This window comes from Ornithorhynchus anatinus, chromosome 2 (genome assembly GCF_004115215.2).
Source record: "Ornithorhynchus anatinus isolate Pmale09 chromosome 2, mOrnAna1.pri.v4, whole genome shotgun sequence".
Taxonomy (NCBI): Eukaryota; Metazoa; Chordata; class Mammalia; order Monotremata; family Ornithorhynchidae; genus Ornithorhynchus; species Ornithorhynchus anatinus.
The window spans coordinates 26,900,113-26,924,252 of record NC_041729.1 but is presented as its reverse complement, the minus strand read 5'-3'; the positions used below and the strand labels follow the sequence as shown (position 1 = coordinate 26,924,252).

The 24,140-nt window shown below is 55.9% G+C and overlaps 2 protein-coding genes across 3 annotated transcripts; both read right to left on the bottom strand.

The window, feature by feature from the left end:
• Window positions 1-2,760: 2,760 nt before the first annotated feature.
• On the bottom strand, window positions 2,761-8,336 carry ALDOA (aldolase, fructose-bisphosphate A). 2 transcript variants are annotated; one of them, XM_029057902.2, is made up of 9 exons: window positions 8,315-8,336; window positions 6,368-6,500; window positions 6,070-6,281; window positions 5,712-5,766; window positions 5,249-5,409; window positions 4,676-4,759; window positions 4,404-4,578; window positions 3,659-3,858; window positions 2,761-3,084 (listed from the first exon to the last, which is right to left on the bottom strand). In XM_029057902.2, exons 2-9 carry the CDS (start codon window positions 6,477-6,479, stop codon window positions 2,989-2,991), a joined length of 1,095 nt encoding a protein of 364 aa, XP_028913735.1. In that variant the 5' UTR covers window positions 6,480-6,500; window positions 8,315-8,336; the 3' UTR covers window positions 2,761-2,988. The 2 variants fall into 2 exon arrangements, with proteins under 2 accessions (XP_028913735.1, XP_028913734.1); XM_029057901.2 differs by lacking the exon at window positions 8,315-8,336 and adding an exon at window positions 7,492-7,599.
• Window positions 8,337-8,965: 629 nt separating this feature from the next.
• Window positions 8,966-15,685, bottom strand: LOC107547488 (small cysteine and glycine repeat-containing protein 9). Its single transcript, XM_016226595.3, has 4 exons — window positions 15,632-15,685; window positions 14,718-14,870; window positions 14,148-14,318; window positions 8,966-9,634 (listed from the first exon to the last, which is right to left on the bottom strand). Exons 1-4 carry the CDS (start codon window positions 15,635-15,637, stop codon window positions 9,521-9,523), a joined length of 444 nt encoding a protein of 147 aa, XP_016082081.2. The 5' UTR covers window positions 15,638-15,685; the 3' UTR covers window positions 8,966-9,520.
• Window positions 15,686-24,140: the final 8,455 nt, after the last annotated feature.

Genomic DNA, 24,140 nt, shown 5'->3' with positions numbered 1-24,140 from the left:
AACTAATCAGGTTGAACACAGTCTACATGGAGCTCACAGATTGAATCCCCATTTTCCAGATGGAGGGAGCTGAGGCACGGAGAAGTAAAGTGACGCCCAGTGTCACACGGCAGACAAGTGGCAGAGCAGGGATTAGAACCCAGGTCCTTTGACTCCCAGGGCCGTACTCCATCCATCCACTGGGCCATGATGCTTCTAGGGTAGGAGTTTGGGTTCCCCCCCAACACTTCCTTCTCCTACCCCTGGCCATGTGGAGAGGAGGGGGTGCTGCTCCTGGACCCCACCCTGTCGCCACCCCTGACCCCGGGGGCTACTTCAGGAAGGCTGAAGACATCAGAATGCGATCCCATTTTACGTACTCCCCTCCCCGTGGGGCTTCCAGGGAGCCCCGAGAACAGATCTCCCCCTTCGCTTTGAGACTCACAGCTTTCTTTGCGTCCCTCGGTCACGGAGGCCATTTCTCTGGCAAAGGACTCGGCAAGACTCTCCACAGAGCAGTGTAAATATTATTATTATTAATGATAATAACGGTGGTATTAAGCGCTTACTACGTCAGGCAGGGCTGGGGCGGAGACAAGCAAATCGGGTCGGACACAGTCCCCGTCCCATGTGGGGCTCACACTCTCAATCCCCATTTTACAGGTGAGGTAACTGAGGCCCAGAGAAAGGACTCAGGGTCCCATAGCAGACAAGTGGTGGAGGTGGGATTAGAACCCATGACCTTTCGATTCTCAGGCCATGCTCTATCCACTAGCCCATGCTGCTTCTCGGTCCCCTTAATGAGAACTGACCCACAAGAAACCAGAGTGGACTTGGGAATCCTAGTCATTTCAATTTGCATTCGGTCTACCTTTTTAGTCTCTCCTTTTTCCTGGCAACCTGTATTTACAGGCTTACTCTGAAACGGCGCGGAAGAAATCTCTACCCTTCTGTCCTCCCTTTGCAGCGATCACAGCCTTTCCCTTAGGGGGGAAGGGAGGTTACAGGAATAGGACGGATAAACTAATGAGGATCCAGCCGAGGGAGGGACTCCCATGTGGGCGGGAAGGAATTTCCCCCTAGGCCTAGGGAATGGCAGGGAGAACGACAACTAGACAAGTCAGGGAGAGTTGGGAAGGAATCAGCTTAGAAACAACCTGAAGAAGTATCAGTCTAGAGCAGCTCGTCCCATCACTTCAGTGCTGGTTTATAAGTCGAGCGCAGAACTACACACCGGGTTCAAGATGATCGGGTTGGACACCGTCCCTACCCCGCACGGGGCTCACAGTCTAAGTAGGAGGACGAGGAGGTATTGAACCCTCGAGAGCCCGGGCTTTGGAGTCACAGGTCACGGGTTCGAATCCCGGCTCTGTCAGCTGACTGTGGGCAAGTCACTTCACTTCTCTGGGCCTCAGTTACCTCATCTGTAAAATGGGGATTAAGACGGTGAGCCCCACGTGGGACAACCCGATTCCCCTGTGTCTACCCCAGCGCTTAGAACGGTGCTCGGCACATAGTAAGCGCTTAACGAGTACCAGCATTATTAACCCTCACTTTACAGTGGAGGAAACGGAGGTACAACAAAGTGACTTGCCCAAGGTCACAGAGCAAATAGCGACGGGATTAGAACCCAGGTCCTGACTCTCGGGCCCGTCCTCCTCCCCCTAGGTTACCGGGCTCCTACAACCCTCCCACAGGACTGAGTGGGGACGAATGAAATGGAATGAGGTGAGGATCAGAGCACGGGCCTTTCTTCTGGGAATCAAGCGTTCGCATTCACTTTCAGACACGGGGAGGACACGAGGCCGCTCCGTTCGACCATTTCGGGCCGGCGCCGGTGCGCACCCCGGTCACCGCGGCTGACGCAAGGGGACCTAAAGCCCTGAAGACTTGAGGTGCCATCACGTCCTGCACACGCAACCCTCCCCCTCCCCCAAGTTGCAGCAATAGAAGTGACCACAGAAATAGGAACAGGCCCCACCCTTCCAGTCTTTTGGTCACTCTTTCCTCCTAGCTCGCTCTCTGAGCCACGCACACAAGCTACAAGGCTTTCAGCTCCAGCTGAGCGTCCTCGGCGCCCCTAACCCCCAGCGAACCACCCGGCGCCGCCGGCCTCTCCCGGAACGCGCACCTGCTCTCCTCCACGCTGGAGAGGAGACTCCATCCCGCCCTGCAACGCGCCGCACGGTGGGAAAGAAAATTTGCACAAGACCCGTGGCTTCTGAGCCGTGAGGAGCCTGAAGCTCTCCACTACCCACGGCACCCTCTTCATTTTTATTTTCACTGTGTGTCTGTGTCTTTGCTCCTTAAGTGCGCCTGTTGCCAGACCCCTCATGGCCTAGTGGCAAGAGCCCGGGCTTGGGAGTCAGAGGTCGAGGGTTCTAATCCCAGCTCTGCCCCTTGTCTACGTGACCTTGGGCAAGTCACTTGACTGTGCCTCAGTTCCTCATCTGTAAAATGGGGATTGAGACTGTGAGCCCCTTGTGGGACGGGGACCGTGCCCAACCCGATTACCTTGTATCTCTCCCAGTGTTTAGAACAGTGCTTGGCATATAGTAAGCACTTCACCCACATACCATAATTACTATTGCCGTGAGCCCCTAGAGGGTCAGGAACCATGTTTAATTCCCACCTCTGTTCTCTCCCAGCATTTAGTACAGTGCTCTGCACCCAGTAAGCACTCGATGGGACTAAAACCATTACTGCTAGTAGTAAAAAGGGCGGGCACAGGGCATGCAACCCCTCAGCCCCCGTCCCGCCCCCCAGTCAGAGAAACCAACACCTCCTTAAATAGTTTATTAGCGGGGCTGGGACCAGGGAGGGAGCCACTGGGGGGTCACCACAGAAATACGACACCACACACCAGCAAGGGAGGACTAGGAGGCCTGGAGGGAGAGCTGGGGGGTCTCGGGCGGCCCTCCCGGAGTGAGTGAACGAGGAGCGGCTGGCGGGTGGGTGGGCGGGCGGCCCTCCCGGCCTGCGGAGTGATGGACCGAGGAGCCCGGTCTTTTAGTAGGCGTGGTTAGAGACGAAGAGCGACTCGGAGGCCGCGGCGCCCGCCTGTCCACTTGGGGCGTATTTTCCTTGGCAGGCCAGGCTGTTAGCCTAAATACGGAGGGCGACAAAGAGAAAGAGAAACGCAGCACATTAGTGTCGAGGCTCCTTTTATCCGACCCTCCGGGGCCGAGGCCCCCATCCAACCCAATGCCGAAGATGATCCATCCGCGCGACAGGCGTCGAGCCGTTCGGCGGAGATCGCTCTGACTAACCTTTGCCCTTGCCCTCTCCCACCCCTCCCTTCCGGGCCAGCAGCGCCTACCCAACCCTTCGACCTCGGCTCCCCCGGGGCCCCAGAGCCCTAGAGTCTCGAGACCGAACGCCTCGGGTCGAAGCCCGCTCGGTTCAAAGTTCCCCTTCCCGGTTTTGTCGCCTCCGGCCGCCAGACCAACAAGTCCCACGGCGGTCATTTAGCTCCCGACCATTCTGCTTCCCCCTCTCGACCAGGGTGCAGAGTCTAGGGATCCAGTGTGACCCCCCCCCCCCCCGCAACTCCCAGCTCGCCCCCGGGGATGGGTTCTGAGCCGGAGTCTTCCCCGCCCCGCCGCTCCTCCCGGAAACGGTGGCCCATTATTTCCGGCTCCCTCTTGCCCAAGCTTCCTGCCCAGCTCGCGCGGCTCACCAGGGCACGCTTGATGTACTCCTCCTGGGCGGTCTTGCTATTCTCCTTCTTGCCACCCCAGGCTTTGAGGGCAGAGGCCTGCAGAGCACGGCCATAGGAGAAGGTCAGTGCCCAGGGCTTGTTCAGAGGGCACTTGTTGATGGCATTAAGGTTGATGGAGGCCTCCTCCTCACTCTGGCCCCCAGAAAGGAAAGTGACACCTGTGAAGAAGGGGGGGGGGGGGGCAAGGGGAGAAATCAGAAACAGTCAGGGAGAGTGAAGAGACTGGAAGAAACGGCGATGGAAGGAGTGTACGGATTATTTCTTGGAATTACACCCTCACCTGAACAAAAAGGCATGCAAGTTCTGAATTTTTTTTTTAAATAGTACTCGTTAAGCACTACGGGAGCACTATGGGCCAGGCACTGTACTAAGTTCTGCGGTATATTCAAAATATTCCAGTCGGACACAGTCTCTGTCCCACATGGGCCTCCCAGCCAAACCCCCATCTTCCAGATGAAGTAACCGAAGCCTAGAGAAGTGACTTGTCCGAGATCAAACAGCAGTCAACCGGCAGAGCCGGGATTAGAACCCAGGTCCCGACTCCTCGGTCTGGGCTCTTTCCACTAGGCCACGCCGCTTCTCTAAACGAAACATTTTCGGGAAGACCCGAGCTGGATAAAGACCCGAGGCGACGGAAGACAGGGATCAGACGAAACCAGGGCGGGGCGTCCGGAAGGCGAGGCTCGGGAGGCGGATTTCTCACCGGTCACGGCGGGGGGCACGGTGCGGCGCAGGGCGGTGACGGTGGCCATGGCGATCTCCTCGTGGCCGTACTTCTGAGTGCAGGCGTGTCCAGGGGTCACCATGTTGGGCTTCAGCAGGGTCCCCTCCAAGTAAACATGGTGGTCACTCAGGGCCTTGTACACGGCCGCCAAAACCTAAGGGGGGATGGCAGAATAAGGACAGGGCCGTCGAGGGAGCCACCGGTCCCGGCGAGCGACCCCCGTACCCCCGCCGGCCCCGGGCCGGCCTCACCTTCTCGGTGACGTACTGACAGCGCTTCAGGTCATGATCTCCGTCCGGAAGGATTTCCGGCTCCACGATGGGAACGATGCCATTCTAGGGGAATGGAGGTGCAAAGATGAGAACGAGCGGGGGGGGGGGGGGGGTGGCGGGGGTGGCGAAGGCTTTTGGACTTTCCTCTCCACCTGGCTATCCTGCCATCATCTTGGGTTGGGAGTCCCCAGGAGACTGGACTTTTACCTCTCTAACGACGGCATTCACTACAGAGCAGTTAGTCACAATCACCCGGTTAGTCACAATCACCGGAAACATAAGCCAGGGCCCTGGGCTCGGGGCTCCCTTAGAAGGGGTGAGCTCGAGTCTCCCCGGCCCCCAGCCCGACCCTCATTCGGAGACCAAGTAAGTCGCAGCCGCGGGCAGAGGAACGGGAAGCGGGCTAACGGCGTCGGGTCGGGAGGTCTCGGCTACAGGCAGACGCTAACGGAGAATGCCATCTTGCGGCCTTACGCGGTGGAGGGGAGCGGGGGTGGGAGGGTGGCGACGTGCAGGAGAGATAGGGAGGGGAAGTAGGAAGCTGCATCTCACCTGCTGGCAAATACTGGCGTAACGAGCCAGGACGTTGGCATTCTCCAGGATGGCGAGAGCAGAAGGGGTGTGCTCGCCGATCTTCAGCACACAGCGCCATTTGGCAAAGTCAGCCCCGTCCTTCTTGTACTGAGCACAGCGCTCCGACAGCCCATCCAGGCCTGCCAGGGAACAGACACGAGTGCGAGGGAGAGCTAGGACAAGCTGGAGGAATAGGGATCCGGGAGAGCCCAGACGCCTCGTGGGTGGCCCGGTCTACACCACGGGCAAGGGAGAGGAACAGGTGGCAGGGGAGGGGCGGGGGGGCGGGAGAGGGTAGAAACACACGCGGGGGTGACTTCGGAGCGTCGAGTTTTCGGGTCTGGGCTGGGGGAGGGGAAGGGCCCACTCTCCAGGGTGGGTGGTGGGAAGAAGATGGGGGAGGGGAGAGGGGGAGAACCATCCCTTCTCTCGAAGATCTTACCTTGAGTGGTGGTTTCTCCGTTGGTCCCTGCCAGGGGCACAACACCCTTGTCCACCTGTTTCGGGAGAAGCGATCAGGCCCACCCCTCCTCCTAACGCCCTCCGATCCGCCTCCTCCCCCCGAATCCCTCCGCTCCTCTCCTCGTCCCAACGTCCCCTTTGCCATCCCTTCCTTGCCGAGGGACACCCGAGGGATCAGGGGCCAGGGGCCAGGATAGGAGCCCCCGGATTTTGACGCCTTCCTCGCTGCCTCTTGGTCCTCGCCCCCCCAGATCTCGTCAGCCGCGCACCCGACGGTCCCGCCTTCCCCCCACCTACACGCAATCCTCGGCTCCGGACCAAAGCCCCGGGCCGCTCACCTTGATGCCCACGACGCCACCCTTGGCCTTGATGACCTGGGGGAAGGCGCGCCCGTCATCGGCCTTCTGGTAGAGCGTCTCGTGGAAGAGGATGACCCCCCCGATGCAGGGGTTGACCCGGTCGTCCGCGGTCAGGAGCAGCTGCCGGTAGAAGCGCCGGTTCTCCTCCGTGTTCTCCGTCCCGATCGACTGGAGCCGCTTGGCGATGCTCCCTGGGGAGGGGAGGCGGAGGGAAGGTGACGCCCTCGCCCCCGACCCCCGGCCCTTCCCTCCCACCGGCTCGCCCGGCCCCCCTCACCGGTGGACTCATCCGCGGCCAAGATGCCCTTGCCCGGAGCCACGATCCGATGAGCGATGTCCGACAGCTCCTTCTTCTGCTCCTGCGTCAGGGCCGGATATTGGTGTGGCATGGCGGTGGCGTCGCCGGTTTCCTGGAAGGGAGGAGAGGGAGCGTCGGCTCCTCCCTCGAGGCCCGGACGCTCCCCAGTCCATCCCCAACGTGCCGGGTCCTCTCTCAAGGTCGGGACGTGTCTCGGGGAGGCTTTCATAATACCCTTACCCGCTGCCTCCCCTCGCCTCCGGCCGTGTCCACTTCCTGCCCCTTCGCTCTCCCCCACACCTCCCTTCCCCATCCTTCCAGCTCCCCATTCCTATCAAGGGGGTGACCCGGGGCGGTGGGGGTGCGTGCCCGGGTGGAGAAGGTCGAGAAAACACTAAGGTGGGCGTGGGCCCGTAAAAGAGGGGGGGGCGGGCCTCTCTGGGGCACATCCCCCCCCCCCCTTTCCTTGCGGTTCCCTGTGCGGGAATCTTCGACCCCCCCCGCGATCCGGGGAGGGGGAGGACAGGGGCGCAGACCCGTCAAGGGCAAATCAAGGTCCCGCGCGTCACGGACGGGGCAGGTCCGCACCCAGTCGGGCAGAGGAGCCGCCCCTCCTGCCCAAGGTCTCCCGGGGGGCGGTGGGGCGGGGAGAGGCGGCGAATTTGGGGAGCTGCCGGGGAAGCACCGAGGTTAAAGAACCCAAAATACCCTCCCCCGAGCGAAGCGGGGCCTCCATCTTAGCCCGGAAAGGGAGAGTCCCTCTTCACTTCCAAATGCGGTCGGCCGGCGGGGAGGAAAAAGGGGGTGGGGATGTCCTGGGCCTCTTCTCCTTCAGAATCGGCTTTCCTCCCACCCTGACGCCTCCTCCCGCTTCATTCCTCCCGAGCACCCCAATACGGTCGAAAGAGAGTGCGGGGCAGGGGGGCCCCCCTCTCCCACTCAGGCCGTCATCCCCACCGCCCCCGGACCCCCTTTCGTCGGCCCAGGGGGGGGGGCAGGCATCTTCTCTCAGGTCGGGGTGGCGGGGAGTCGGCCTTCCGTCCGACGGCGCGCAGCCCGAAGGGCTGGACCCCCCACCCCGAGGCACCCCCCCGGCGGCTCACCTGGGCCCGGCCGCGAGAGGAGGAGGAGGAGAAGGAGGAGAAGGACGAGGAAGAAGGCAGGCGACGGAGGGCAAGGACTGGCCGTTGGGCGGCGGGGTGCGGGGTAGTCAGTCGGGCCCGGCCCGGAGGGGGCGGGGCCTGGGGGAGGGGGCGGGGCCTGCGCTCTCCCCCCCACCCCCCGTTTTGCGACGTGACTGAGGCCACATCGGCCCCCTCCCGCCCCCCCCCACAATCAGCGGGGGCCGCGTGACTCAGCCCGTTTGGGGGCGATGGCGAGGGTCGAAAGCACGGAGCCATCGCAGCCCCCAAGCCGCCCAACGGCGGCGGCGATGCAAAATGGAGGGAGGGAGGAGGAGGAGGAGGAGGAGGAGATGGCAGGCCGGGGGCCCGCGACGCGGCCGAAAATAAAGAGCCAGGGAGGGAGGAAAGGCCGGGGTCGGGGAGGGAAACTAAGAGGGCGACGGGCGAGGAAGAGGCGCCGGGGCCGGCGGTGAAACGGAGGCCGGGGCAGCCTTTCCCGGAGCCGCAACACACCCTCCCCGCCGCCCGGGGGTCGCCAACCCGGCCGGCCGCTCCCCGGGACCGGTCCCGTCACCTCAGGCCCCCACAACCCCCAGCCGCCCTCTCCTCTCGGACGAGGCCGCCTGACCCCCAAAGGGGAACCGCCTCCCCTTCCCCGCTCCCAACTCCAACCTCCATTTTCCCCCCCTCTCCCCCACTCGTTCCCCGATTCCCAACATCTCCCCGTCCGCCTGCCTCCCCCACTCCTCTGCCGGGCCTCAGGGGGGGCCTCCCTTCCTCCCTCCCCGCCGTGTTGGCCCACCTGGTGCGGGTGCGGGGCACGGGCAGCGAAGAGTGGGCGAGGCGGAGCGGGGCTGGCGTTATAAGGGAGCCCCCCCACCCCTGGAATGTCCCCGACCTTCTCCTATAACCTCTGCCCTTTCCCCACTCCCGGATCCCCTACGACCGGCCTATATTTAGGGGAAACCTGAAGCCCTTGACATTCAGAGGGGCAAGGGAAGAGGAAGGGGCCGGGGCCGGGGGGGGGGTCGGGTGTGGGTCTCTATCCGTGCGAGTAGGTGGTCGGGGGTGGGGGGGGAGAAGAGGCCGGCCGAAAGGACCCCAGAGGGAGGACGGGAGGATGCGAGGGAGGGAGGAAGAAGCCCAAACGAAGGCAAGGGACAGGCAGAGGGTGAAGCCCCAAAGATTGAGTGGAGGAGGAGGAGGAGGAGGGCCACCCCTGCCCACTTACCCGCTCCGGGGGCACGGAATCTTCCCTCCCTTTACCCTTCCGGGCCTGGAATCGCTCCCGCTGCCCTGCCTCCCGGAGGAAACGAGGGTCAGAACCGGGGCGCCCCACCCACCCCCTCGCCTGCTCTCCTCTGCCAGCCTCACCTGGCTCCTCTCTGGTTCCGTGCACGGTCCTCGGCCACTCGGTCGAGGGGGGCCGGCCACCTCGCTCACCTCCCATAAAAGACAGAGTTGCTCAGGAGGGGCGGGGTTGGGGAGAAAGAGTGCCAGCCCCGACCCCAAGATCTCTCCCTACTGTGAACTCATTCCCCCGGGCAGTCCGGTCCAAGAAATGCCAGCTCACCCCCGTGGCGTCCTCCAAAGGAACAACTGGCATCCCTTGGGGCAGGGATGGGGGTTCTTCCCCGGATTCGGTAGCGGTCCACCCGAACCATCCCTTTGGGTCTGCTCCCTTCCCTGGACCCCTAAACTCAGGTAGTGGTGAGCACCGCCGAGAGGGGCCACGAATCCATCCCCCACGGGGGTGGAGGGTGTCCTGCCGGGGCAGCCGGCCTTGAGGCGATTCCTTCCCCGCGAGAGGGTCTGGTCCGGCGGAAGATCCCGCCCCGAGGCGCGGGGGAGAAAGGCTTTTCTGGCCCTGAGGCGGTGGGGCCTGGTCCCTGGAGGGGGGCGGAGGGGTTCCCGGGACTCAGGGGGGGCGGCCCGGCGGTTGGACGGATGAGGTTCCGGGTCCGGAGAGCGGCGGGGTCCCCGGCGGGGCGACATTGCTAGGTCCTCTTCAGCGCAGCTTGATCTCGAAGCAGAGACAGTTGAGGCTCTGGCAGTCGGGGGGCTGGCAGGCACAGGCACAGTCGCACAGTGGACAGCAGTGGGGACAACCTGGGACCCAACTCTGAGGGAGAGAAGACAAATGGATAAAGGGGACGGGGGAAAGCCAGGGATGGGGACGTGGGGGTTGAGGGGCGGGCGGCCTGGAGGAATGGGAAGGGAAGGTGAGTCAGCAAGGTAGCAGGGGCAGCCCACCGGTCACGAGAATGGAACAGGAAGGGCACAAGTACGTTTTCTTCTTTAATAAAAGTAACAGTCTTATTGTGGTTGAGAAGCAGGAGCTGGATATCGCAGAGGCGGGGCAGGGTGGGCGGAGGGGAGAATGACTTTCTTTCATTCAACTATTTATCCAGCGCTTACTGTGTGCACAGCACCGTACTAAGCGCTTGGAAAGTACAATTCGGCCACAGATAGAGACAATCCCTGCCCACGAGGGCACTCTCGGACCCCCCAGATGAGAAGCTGGATATGAGAAGCAGACCGTCCTTCCCGGAAATCTTCCGGCCCGGAGTTAACAGAGGAGTGGCCCGAACCTCCAGGAACAACTCCGGCCAGAAGCAACTTTCCGACACCTGCCCCCATTCTGTGGACTGAAGCAGCCCCCCTCCTATCTGGATCCACACCCACAGCCCGATACCGGACCTGCCCTGAGGCTTCGCCCAGTCCTTTGACCCCTTGACTTTGGCTTAGAGTCGGACTCCCAGTGATAAAGGGATGGAAGAGCGACAGTCCGTTTCAGGGACCAATCAGAGACTGGCCGAAAAGGAGAGTAGACGGGAACCGATCGGAGGTTGGGAGTCCAGTGACACATCTCCATTTGTAAGGGCAAGGGTGAACTTGGGATGGGGCTCTGGCTTCGACAAGGTGGGGCTTTAAGGAGCCTTGGCCCTGGTCCCCAGGAAGAGCCCGCAGAGCTCCCGATTGGCTGCAAGACCGGCAGGAATATAAAAATCAATCAGATGTATTTATTGAGCGGTTACTGGGTGAGGGAATGTAAAATCTCTCCACCCTGAACCCAAAGCCTGGCAGCGGGGAGAAGCCCCATCTCTGGAACCCGGTGGACACGACCTAGTCCTCAAGCCCCGTGGGCTGTCACCTCGTCACGGGCGGGGAACGTGTCTACCGACTCTATTGTGTTATACTCCCCCAAGGGTTTAGTACAGTGCTCTGCACACAGAGAGCACTCAATACATTCCATTGTTGACGAGTCTCCATCCCAGCCCCAGAGCCAGCATTCGTTCATTCAATAGTATTTATTGAGCACTTACTATGTGCACAGCACTGTATTAAGCGCTTGGAAAGTACAATTCATTCATTCAATCGTATTTATTGAGCGCTTACTATGTGCAGAGCACTGTACTAAGCGCTTGGAATGGGCAATTCGGCAACAGATAGAGACAATCCCTGCCCAGTGACGGGCTCACAGTCCAAACAAGGTAATCAGGTTGTCCCACATGGGGCTCACAGTCTTAATCTCCATTTTACAGATGAGGTAACTGAGGCACAGAGAAGTGAAGGGACTTGCCCAAGTGACTTGCACAGTTGACAAGGGGCGGAGCCGGGATTAGAACCCACGACCCCGACTCCCGAGCCCGGGATCTTTCCACCAAGCCACGCCGCTTCACTCCCCGCTGACTCTGTACCCCTTGACCACAGATAAACAGACACGGCGACATTTCAACAAGTAGTGAAAGAAAGGTCAGTGTCGAAAGAAATCTGATGAAAAATATTGATTAAAAAAAAAAGTATACAGGGAAACAGATGTGGCTTACTCTACTCCGTGAAGAAGCACGTAGACCAAGCGTTCCCTCCTACCGTTTCACCCGGGGCAGTGGCCAGTGGCCAGCGAGGCCTGGGCACCGGTGGCCTAGTGGAAAGAGCACGGACCCGGGAGTCCGAGGACTCTGACTTGGCTCTGCCAATTGCCTGCTGTGTGACCTTGGACAAGTCACTTCACTCCTCTGTGCCTCAGTTCTCCTGTTCTCCCTCCTACTTAGACTCTGATCCCCATGCGGGACAGGAACCGTATCCAACCTAATTCATTTGTATCTACCCCAGCATTTGACCCATAGTAGATACTTAATAGCATAAAAAAAAAGCCTCCGGGCCTAGCTGGCTAGCCCGGGAGTATGAGACAGGCCCCCGCACCGGCTCTGAAGCCCAGCACAGATGAGACAAGCTTCCAGTTCCTGAACCTACCATGCTTGGTGGGGTGGGAGACTGCACGTTCATTGTGGGCACGGAATGTGTCCGCTTATTGTTATAGTTCACTCTCCCAAGCCCTTAGTACAGTGCTTTGCACACAGTAAGTGCTCAATAAATATGATTGAATGATTGAATCGCCCCACCCCCACTCCCCTACACCCCCAGAAAAGGGCTATGAGTGAATCCTCTGTCCGGTCTTAGGCCCGGGTAGGGGTGGACGCAGTTCCGGGCTCAGCTCCGGGACCTGGTGGGAGCAAGTTGAGCTTGCGGTCCAGTGCTGGAGCTGAGCCAGGAGCGGAGCCTCCATCCGCCAGCGGCAGGGTGGGGCAGATTAATCTGATCTGCGCTCTCCCCCTTCGCCCCTCTGGAATTGGCGACCCTGCGTGGATCTAGGGAAATCCAGGTGGCTCTACAGGATGATCCCAACCTCCAAAAGAGGAGCAGGGAGTCTCTCATCCGACTGCAAGGATTTTGAACTTTCTTTAGGAACAGCACCCCTGGGTTTTGCCACTACATGCATACAAAAAAACAAAACAACAACAAAAAAACCCCAAAACAAACTAAATCAAAATAAAACCCACACCCCTCAGTGCAGCCAGAGCCAGGGGAGAAAAGAAACGGTTCCTGCTGCTACTCCAGGAGGCTACTGAGAGCTCAGGCCTCTGGGACTTTGGTTGCTCAGCTTCTCGTTGGGATCCCCAGAGTTCTTGCCTCTGCAGGGAGCCCAGCAAGAAGCAACTCAGCAGAGCTGCTGCTGTGGCTAACTTTTTTTTAAATGGTATTTGTTAAACATCTGCACTGTACTAAACCCTGAGGTAGTAACAAGCTAATCAGGGTGGACACAGTCCCTGTTCCACATGAGCTTCACAGTTCTAATCCCCATTTTTCAGAGGAGGGAACTGAGGCACAGAGAAGTTAAGTGACTTGCCCGAGGTCACACAGCAGATAAGAGGCAGAGTCGGCATTAGAACCCAGGTCCTTCTGTCTCCCGGGCCCGGGGTCCAGCCACTAGGCCACGCTGCTTCTTTAACCTGTCTGTAAATACTCGTGCACCACGAATCGAAAAACCTCAGTGACGGCTGACACGGGAGGGCCGACGCTGGGATTGATGGCCAAGAACGCCTTTAGACCGCCAGGTCCTTGCGGGCAGGGAAATGTCTACCAAGTCTGTTGTATTGTACGCTTCCAGGCGCTTAGTACATGGGAATCCCTCATTTAAATTCCAGTGATTAACCGAGAGTTAGGAGAGCGGGGAGAAGCCGGCTGGAAAACGTACAGAGATGTGACTCGATTCTTTTGAATAAGATTGGCTTGGGACATCTCTGGGAAGGCGAGTTTGGAATTGAATCCGTGAGCCCTCCAGGTCAGCACTCTCATTCCCCAGCGCCCAGGCCCCGCAGAAGCCCACCATCCACTGGTCGGAAGCCACCACCCGCCGGTTCGAAGCCCACCGCCCACTGCTTCGGGTGTGAGCCAGAGACTCATCTCCCAGATAATGAGCTCAATGGCAGAGCTCTGAAAGTGATCTCCCCTCTCTGCTAAGATCTGAAGGGCTGCATTCAAGTCAGTGCTCGCGACCTTTTCAACGTTTTCCTGGATCTTCTCAGGAGCGAAAAATACTGAGTTGGAGCCTTGGGCTGGCCAAATTCTCAGCCCAGGCAAGCACGAGAAGGGCAGGTCTTCAGCCCCACAAGGGTGGGGTCCAAATCTGCCCCGGCACACGGTTTCCTTTGGCCTTTCCTACCCGCTTCCTGAGGGGAAAGATTTCCTTGTACACAGACTGGGGGTGACTGGGATTTGGAGTGTGCTCAGGAACGGGGGCCATTCATTGTATCTGCCCTGCCGAGGGTGGCAAGTAGCTGCTACCCACCCCACAGTGTCCCCTCTGTTGCCCCCGGCCCCCGCCCGGGGCCATTAAAGAGGGCACACCTGGATTGCAGGGGACTGCCTTTCTGGGAGGGCAAGGGCGATCCCGGGGTGCCCAGGGGGCTGCAGTCTAAGTGAGAGGAAGGCAGGGATCTGACAGGTGAAAGGAGATGAGAGTTGGGGATGGGGGAGTCAGTCAGGCAGTCGATCGTACTTATCGGGCGCTTACTGCGTGCAGAACACCGCGCTAAGTGCCTGGGAGAGTACGCTATAACGACGTAACAGACGCATTCCCTGCCCACGGGCGAGCTTACGGTCTACAGGGGGGAGACTGCCGTTAACGTACATAGATAAAATTACAGATCTGTCCCTAAGTGCTGGGGGGCTGGGAGCGGGGACGAATAAAGGGAGCAAGTCAGGAAGACACAGCAGAGAGTGGAAGCAAAGGACAAGAGGAAAAGTGGAAGAGAAGGCAAAGAAAAGGGAGGAGGGGCAGCGGGTCTCACACATTCAGCTGGGCGGGGGCAGCAGCCATCCAGGCAGCGAGCTGGACCGGGCAGGGTGAAGTTGCAGGCCCGGGCACAGTCCCGGCAGCAGTAGCAGCAGCAGCACTCCCAGGGACCTCGGCCCCCCGTCTTTCCACAGGACTCCCCGCAGTCCGGGCAGCAGCCCCTGGCCTGGGGGCGAAGAGAGAAGCTCCTCAGTCCTGGGGGAGGCCTCCTCAGCCTTCTTCGGGGCGAGGGCCGGCCCGGAGGCTAGCTCAGGTGTCCGGGGGAGGCGGGAACCGGGGGACGGGGTGTCGGGGCCTCGGTCGGGGAGCAGGACTTCGGGAGGGGGATTAGGGTCGCGTGAGGAGAATCAGGGTCGTGTGAGAAGGACCCTGGGTTCTGGAAGGGATGCAGGGACTCGGAGCCAGAGAGAGGGCCTAGGGGGCAGAATGTCCGGGCCCTAGAAGGCCCTCTGGGCCGCGGGCGAGGACCGGGGTCTGCAGAGAGAGTCTCTTCTCTATTTACCGTCGCCCGCTCCCCTCCCACCACCCCCTCTCCCCCCACAACAACCTCCAGAGCCCCCCTCACCAGGAGACAGCGCCTGGTCCCCAGCACTAGGACCAGCAGCAGCAAGTAGAGGCCGACGGCGATGAAAACGACGGCAGGAATCGGCATCGGCATGGGGTGGCTCCCCGCTGTTGAAGCGGCTGAAGCCACGGGGCTCGGGGAGGCCTGTGGGAGCTACAGGGTTGGGATTTGGGGGGACGGATGACCAGGGTGGGGGAAGGAGGGATGGCGGGGGTAGGTTGCTGCTCCTGCCGCAGCGGGGAGGGCTTTTTTAGGGATAGGGAAAAGTTGCAGGCCTTCCTTAGAGGCGGCTCAGTGGAAAGAGCCCGGGCTTGGGAGTCAGAGGCCATGGGTTCGAATCCCGGCTCTGCCACTTGTCAGCAGTGTGACTTGGGGCAAGTCACTTCACTTCTCTGGGCCTCAGCTCCCTCATCTATAAAATGGGAATGAAGACTCTGAGCCCCACGGAGGACAAGCAGATCACCTTTTATCCCCCCCAGCGCTTAGTGTGGTGATTTGCACATAGTAAGCGCTCAACAAATGCCGTCGTTATTATTATTAGAGAGGCAGCGTGGTTTAGTGGAAAGAGCATGGGCTTGGGAGTCCAAGGACGTGGGTTCTAATCTCGACTCCGCCACCTGTCCGCTGTCGGACCTCGGGCAAGCCACGTAACCTCTCTGTGCCTCAGTTCCCTCATCTGTAAAATGAGGATGAAGACCGTGAGCCCCACGTGGGACAGTCTGATGACCCTGCATCTCCCCCAGCGCTCAGAACAGTGCTTGGTACATAGTAAGCGCTCAACAAATACCGTCATCATTATTAACGGGATGGGGGCTGGCCGGGAAGGGAACGGGGGCAGAGGGATGATGGCAATTGGGAAGGGGGAAAAGCTGGAAGGGGAGAGAGAAAGAGGTGAGAGGGAGGGGGTGACTCACGTCCATGGGGTGTGTGGCCACCGGTCAGCAGCTGGTCCTGCGGCTCCAGGGGCTGCAGGGCAATGGGGGACAGGAGGTGGAGGGCGGTGTTAAGTCCCGGGAGCCCCAACACCCCGTGAGCCCGTCATTGGGCAGGCGATCGCCTCTATCTGTTGCCGAATTATCCATTCCAAGCGCTTAATACAGTGCTCTGCACATAGTAAGTGCTCAATAAAGACGACCGAATGAATGCCAATCCCCATTTTAGAGATGAGGGAACCGAGGCACGGAGAAGTGAAGTTTAGACCGTGAGCCTGTCATTGGGCAGCTTTTATCTCTATCTGTTGCCCAATTGTCCATTTCAGGCGCTGAATATAGTGCTCTGCACATAGTAAGTGCTCAATAAGTACGACTGAATGAATGATGCCTGACTACTTGATTTGTTGTCTAGCTCCCCCTCTTCTAGACCGTGAGCCCGTTGTAGGGCCGGGATGGTCTCTATCTGCTGTCAAATTGTCCATTCCGGGCGCTTAGTCCAGTGCTCTGCACATAATAATAATAATGTTGGCATTTGTTAAGCGCTTACTATGTGCAGAGCTCTGTTCTCAGCCCTGGGGGAGATACAGGGTAATCAGGTTGTCCCACCTGAGGCTCACAGTCTTCATCCCCATTTTACAGATGAGGGAACTGAGGCATAGAGAAGTAAAGTGACTTGCCCACAGTCACACAGCTGACATGTAGCAGAGCTGGGATAGTAAGTGCTCAATAAATAGTACTGGATGAATGATGCCTGATTACTTGTTTTGCTATCTGTCTCCCCCCTTCTAGCCCATGAGCCCGCTGTAGGGCCGGGATGGTCTCTGCTGCCAAATTGTCCATTCCGAGCGCTCAGTTCAGTGCTCTGCACCTAGTAAGCGCTCAATAAATACAACTGAATGAATGATGCCTGGCTACTCGTTTTTCTGTCTCCCCCCATCTGCTGCCGAGCGCTCATTCAGTCCATTCCGAGCGCTCAGTTCAGTGCTCTGCACCTAGTAAGCGCTCAATAAATACTGCACCTAGTAAGCGCTCAATAAATACTACTGAATGAATGATGCCTGGCTACTCGTTTTGCTGTCTTTCTCCCCCCAATCTGCTGCCGAATTGTCCATTCCGAACGCTTAGTTCAATGCTCTGCACCTAGTAAGCGTTCAATAAATATTACTGAATGAATGATGCCTGGCTTCTCGTTTTGCTGTCTTTCTCCCCCCAAGTCTGCTGCCGAATTGTCCATTCCGAGCGCTCAGTTCAGTGCTCTGCACCTAGTAAATGCTCAATAAATACAGCACCTAGTAAGCGCTCAACAAATATTACTGAATGAATGATGCCTGGCTTCTCGTTTTGCTGTCTCCCCCAAGTCTGCTGCCGAATTGTCCATTCCGAGCGCTCAGTTCAGTGCTCTGCACCTAGTAAATGCTCAATAAATACTGCACCTAGTAAGCGCTCAACAAATACTACCGAATGAATGATGCCTGGCTACTCGTTTTGCTGTCTGTCTCCCCCCAGGTCTGCTGCCGAATTGTCCATTCCGAGCGCTCAGTTCAGTGCTCTGCACCTAGTAAATGCTCAATAAATACAGCACCTAGTAAGCGCTCAATAAATCCTACTGAATGAATGATGCCTGGCTACTCGTTTCTCTGTCTGTCTCCCCCAGGCTGCGCGCTCGGTAAAGGCGACTGAGTGACTGACTGAAGGGACGCGCCCTCCTGGCTCCGGGGCTGCATGGGGTAGTATTTATGGAGCCCTTGCTGGGTGCAGAGCCCTGCAGTAAGCGCTTGGCCCAGCTCTCCCCGTCCTTCCCGCCCTTTTCCCGGCTGGGCCTGCAGCCCCGATGGGTCCCGGACCTCCTGCGGCGGCGGCGGCGGCGGCGGGCGGGCCCAAGCAGGGCGGGCGTCCGGGCGGAGGAGGCGGAGCGGAGGCCGTTGGCGCCGCGCGGCCGCGCGCCCTGGGCCGCGTTCTCGTCGGCGTCGCGCGGTCGCCATGGCGACCGCCCGGCGGGCCCGACATGGCGACGGCCCGGCGGGCCCGACGGTGGCCCCCCCGGGCCAAACTTCCCCCGCGGGCCCGCCGCTTTTTGAGAAACGCTATTTCTCAACCGCTCGCTAGGGGTCTCACCGCCATCGTCCTCATTATTCTGAGGCAAACGCTCGCTACCTGCCGGGCACGGCAACCATAAGAATTCTTCTTCTTCTTCAGAAGAATAATAATAATAATAATGATGTTGGTATTTGTTAAGCGCTTACTATGTGCCGAGCACTGTTCTAAGCGCTGGGGTAGACACAGGGGAATCAGGTGGTCCCACGTGGGGCTCGCAGTCTTCATCCCCATTTTACAGATGAGGGAACTGAGGCCCAGAGAAGTCAAGTGACGGGCCCACGGTCACCCAGCCGACAAGGGGCAGAGCTGGGATTCGAACTCATGAGCCCTGACTCCCAAGCCCGGGCTCTTTCCCCTGAGCCACGCTGCTTCGTCTTCAGTTCTTTCCTTCACTAGTAGAGAAGCAGCGGGGCGCAGGGGAAAGAGCCCGGGCTTGGGAGTCCGCGGTCACGGGTTCGAATCCCGCCTCTGCCACTTGTCAGCTGGGTGACGGTGGGCCAGTCACTTCACTTCTCTGGGCCTCAGTGACCTCCTCTGGAAAATGGGGATGAAGACTGGGAGCCTTACCTGGGCCAACCTGATGACCCTATATCTGCGCTTAGAACAGTGCTCTGCCCATCGTAAGCGCTTAACAAATCCCAACAATATTATTATTCAAGAGGCCGGGCTTGGGAGTCAGAGGTCATGGGTTCGAATCCCGCCTCTGCCACTTGTCAGCTGGGTGACTGTGGGCCAGTCACTTCACTTCTCTGGGCCTCAGTGACCTTCTCTGGAAAATGGGGGTGAAGACTGGGAGCCCCACGTGGGGCAACTTGATTCCCCTGTACCTCCCCCAGCGCTTAGAACAGTGCTCTGCACATAGTAAGCGCTTAACAAATACCAACATTATTATTATTATTTATTGAGCGCTTTCTGGGAAACACTTACTAAGTGCCAGGCACGGCAACACAGCGTGGCTCAGTGGAAAGGGCCCGGGCTTGGGAGTCAGAGGTCCTGGGTTCGAATCCCAGTTCTGCCACTTAATAATAATAATAATAATGTTGGTATTTGTTAAGCGCTTACTATAGCACTGTTCTAAGCGTTGGGGTAGATAAAGGGGAATGAGGTTGTCCCACGTGAGGCTCACAGTTAATCCCCATTTTACAGATGAGGGAACTGAGGCCCAGAGAAGTAAAGTGACTTGCCCACAGTCACCCAGCTGACAAGTGGCAGAGCTGGGATTCGAACCCATGACCTCTGACTCCCAAGCCCGGGCTCTTTCCACTGAGCCTTGCTGCTTCTGTGTGACTGTGGGCAAGTCATTTCACTTCTCTGGGCCTCAGTTATCTCATCTGAAAAATGGGGATTAAGACTGTGAGCCCTGCGTGAGACAACCTGCTTCCCTTGTGTCTACCCCAGCGCTTAGAACAGTGCTCTGCACACATACTAAGCGCTTAACAAATAACATCATTAACATTATTAATTCTTCTTATTCATTCAATAGTATTTATTGAGCGCTTTCTGTTAAACGCTTATTAGGTGCCAGGCACTGTAACAATAATAATAATGATTATTATTCATTCAATAGTATTTATTGAGCGCTTTCTGTTAAACGCTTACTAGGTGCCAGGCACTGTAACAATAATAATAATGATTATTATTCATTCAATAGTATTTACTGAACACTTTCTGTTAAACGCTTACTAGGTGCCAGGCATGGCAACAATAAGAATTATTGTTATGGTATCTGTGAAACACTTACTAGGTGCCAAGCACTGTAACAACGATAATAATTATTATTATGGTATTTGTGAAACGCTTACTAGGTGCTAGGCAATGTAACGATAATAATGATTATTGTAATTCATTCATTCAATAGTATTTATTGAGCGCTTTCTGTTAAACTCTTACTAGGTGCCAGGCACTGTAACAATAATAATAATGATTATTATTCATTCATTCTTTTAATAGTATTTATTGAACGCTTTCTGTTAAATGCTTACTAGGTGCCAGGAATGGCAACCATAAGAATTATTATTATGGTATCTGTGAAACGCTTACTAGGTGCCAGGCACTGTAACAACGATAATAATAATTATTATGGAATTTGTGAAACACTTACTAGGTGCTAGGCAGTGTAACGATAATAATGTTTATTGTCATTCATTCAATAATATTTTTTGAGGGCTTTCTGTGAAACGCTTACTAGGTGCCAGGCACTGTAATAATAAAAATGATAGTATTTGTTAAGCGCTTATTTCATTCATTCAATAGTATTTATTGAGCGCTTCATTCATTCAATAGTATTTATTGAGCGCTTACTAGGTGCAGAGCACTGGACTAAGCTCTTGAAATGGACAATTCGGCAACAACAGATCGAGACAATCCCTGCCCAATGATGCGCTCACATTCATTGACAAGCAGTGTGGCTCAGTGGAAAGAGCCCGGGCTTGAGAGTCAGAGGTCATGGGTTCTAATCCCGCCTCTGCCGCTTGTCTGCTGTGTGACTCTGGGCAAGTCACTTCGCTTTTCTGGGCCTCCATTACCTCCTCTGTAAAATGGGGATGAAGACTGTGAGCCCCGCGTGGGACCACCTGATTACCTTGTATCTCTCCCCAACGCTTAGAGCAATGCTTCACAAATAGTAAGCACTTAACAAATGGCATTATTATCATTATTATCATTATTCATTCAATCTTATGTATTGAGGGCTTACGGTGGGCAGAGCACGGTACTAAACGCTTGGAAAGTACAATTCGGCAACAGATTGTCTCTATTCCTACCCAACAACGGGCTCACAGGCTAGAGGGGGGAGACAGACAATAAAACGAAACAAGTAGATAGATATCAATAGCACCTAAATAGAATTATAGATATCTACTCATCATTAATAGAATAATAAATATGTACAAATATGCACCAGTTCTGTGGAGCAGTGAGGGAGCCGCCCCACAATGTCCAGGCACTGTAATAATAATAAAAATTATTATGGCATTGGTTAAGCGCTTACTAGGTGCCAGGCACTGTAATAATAATTATTATTATGGTATTTATTAAGCCCTTACTATTCATTCATTCATTCATTCATTCATTCATTCATTCAATCCTATTTATCAAGAACTGTACTAAATGCTTGGAAAGTAAGTCATTTAGCAGTACAGAGAGACAATCTCTGCCCATACTGTTTTTACAGTCTAGAAGGGGGTAGGGGAGGGGGGCGGGAAAAATATGAAAACTAGTTAAACAGGCATCAATATAAATAAATAGAATTATAGATATATACATTGGTACGTAGGCACCAGTATCCAGGCACTGCAATGATAATAACGATAATGGCATTTGTTAAGCGCTTACTATATGACAAGCCCTGTTCTAAGCACTGGGATAGATACGAGGTAGTCAGGTCATCCCACAGGGGGCTCACAAGTCTTCATCCCCATTTTACAGATGAGGTCACTGAGGCACAGAGAAGTTAAGTGGCTTGCCCCAGGTAACACAGTAGACAAGTGGCAGAGTCGGGATTAGAACCTGTATCCTCTGACTCCCAAGCCCGTGCCCTTTCTACTGTGCCACACTGAGGGCCGGGGTATCTACAAGATAATCAAGTTGGACACAGTCCCCGCCCTATATGGGCTCACAGTCTTCATCCCCATTTTTACAGATGAAGAAACTGAGGCATTATAGCAGAACATAGGACTTTCGGGAGAAAATATATCCACAGAGTCCCTGTGAATCGGAAGCGACTCGACGGCACTTGATAATAATAAACAAGGCACAGAGAAGTTAAGTGATATGCCCAGTGGAACTTCTGACTCCCAGTGGCTCTCCATCCACTAGTCCACACTGCTTCTTATGGTATTCATGGTATTTATGTGCCAGCCGCTATACTAAGCTCTGGGGTAGATTCATTCATTCATTCAATTGTATTTATTGAGCGCTTACTGTGTGCAGAGCACTGTACTATGCACTTGGAAAGTACAATTCAGCAATAAAGAAAGACAATCCCTGTCCACATTGGGCTTACAATCTAGAAGGGGGGAGACAGACAACAAAACAGGTAAACAGACATCAAAATAAGTAAATGGAATTATAGATATATTCATAATAAAACAAGTAAACAGGCATCAATATAAATAGAATTATAGATAAGTGCATATATATACTAGTGCTGTGGGGAGGAGCAAAGGGAGTGAGATGAAGTGACACGAAGGGGAGGGGGAGCTGAGGAAAAGGGAAGCTTAGTCTGGGAAGGCCTCTTGGAAGAGGTGAGCCTTAAGTAGGGCTTTGAAGGGGGGAAGTGTGATTGTTTGGCGGATTTGAGGAGGGAGGGCGTTCCAGGCCAGAGGTAGGACGTGGGCCAGGGGTCGACGGCCCGACAGGTGAGAAAGAGGCCCAGTGAGAAGGTTAGCACCAGAGGAGCGGAATGTGCGGGCTGGGATGGAGGAGAGAAGGGAGGTAAGGTAAGAGGGGCCAAGGTGATGGAGAGCTTTGAAGCCAAGAGTGAGGAGTTTTTTCTTCATGCAAAGGTTGATAGTCCCTGGAGATTTTTGAGGCAGGGGGTGACATGCCCAGAACGTTTCTGTAGAAAGATTATCCGGGCAGCAGAGTGAAGTACGGACTGAAGTGGATCCAGGCTGATCAGTTCGGACACAGACCCTGCCCACCTGGGGATCACAGTCTTAATCCCCATCCTGCAGATGAGTTAACGGAGGCATTGAGAAGTGAAGGGACTAGCCCAAGGTCACACGGCAGACAAGTAACCCAGCGAGATGGGGTGATGAAGTGGTCAGTGGGGTATGAGGAGGAGGGCTTTGGACCAGGCCCATTCACCCTCCCGGCCCTCCCCGGGGCTGTAGAGTTTCCTCTGCCTATCCTACTTACGGCTTCATCTGAAGGGAACTGATGATCGCGTGGGTCCCAAGAGCCCACGCTTCTCCCAGGGCTCCACTCACCCCGACAGAAGAGCCTCTGTTAGGTATTTTCCCATGCGGTCAACCCAGTCACTGCGCTGGTTTATTAATAATAAAAATAATAATAATGATGGTATTTGCCAAGCGCTTACTACGCGCCAACTACCATTCTAAGCGCAGGGGTAGAAACGAGGTAATCAAGTTGGACTCAGTCCCTGCCTCACATGGGGCCCAAAGTCTTAATACTAACCAAGAAAGATTATTTTGAAAATTTAACTACGTACAAGTATCTTGCTCCTTGGCTCCTTTCTGCTCTCCCTCCAACTTAGATTGTGAGACCCATGCAGGACAGAGACTCTATCCAACGTGATAAATTTTTATCTACCCCAGACTTCTTGACACATAGTAAGCACTTAACAAACACTATAATAATACCTCAGAACTTCCTGGCCTCCTCTGGAACAAGATATCCTAATCTCCCATCTTTTCCTTATACACTGACCCTCCTCAGAGATATTTGGCCCTTTTCAAACAATCAGTCATATTAATTGAATGCTTACTGTGGGCAAAGCACTGTACCTAAGCACTTGGGTGAGTGCAACACAACAATATAACAGACACATTCCCTCCTCACAGTGAGCTTACAGTCTGGTGAGGGAGACAGACATTAATATAAATAAATAAATTACAGATAAGTGCTAGGGTGGGGGCGGAAAACGAGGGCGAGTCAGGGGGATGCAGAAGAGATTGGGAGAAGAGGAAAGGAGGGCTTAATCAGGGGAGGCCCCTTGGAGAAGATGTGTCTTCATTAAGGCTATGAAGGTGGGGAGAGACATAGTTTGTCAAATATGAGGAGGGTTAGGGCGTTTTTGGCCAGAGGCAGGATGTGGGGAAGAGACTGGCGGCGGGCGAGAAGCAGCATGGCTCAGTGGAAAGAGCATGGGCTTTGGAGTCAGGGCTCATGAGTTCGAATCCCAGCTCTGCCACTTGTCAGCTGTGTGACTGTGGGCAAGTCACTTAACTTCTCTGTGCCTCAGTTCCCTCATCTGTAAAATGGGGATTAAGACTGTGAGCCCCACGTGGGACAAGCTGATTCCCCTCTGTCTATCCCAGCGCTTAGAACAGTGCTCGGCACATAGTAAGCGCTTAACAAATACCAACATTATAGATGAGTTCGAGGTGCAGTGAGAAGGTTAGTATTAGAGGAGTTGAAGTGTATGTTGGTTATAGTAGGAGAGTAGTGAATGGAGGTAGGAGAGGGCAAGGTGATTGAGTGCTTTGAAGCTGAAAGTAAGGAGTTTCTCTTTGACACAGAGGTAGATGGGCAATCACGGAAGGTTCTCGAAGAAGTGGGGAAACATTGAGTGAACGTTTTTTGTAGACAAATGATCTGGGCAGCAGGGTGAAGTATGGACTGGAGTGGAGAGAGACAGGAGGCAGAGAGGTCAGCAAGGAGGCTGATGCAGTAATCAAGCAGGATAGGATAAGTGCTTGGATTAATCTAT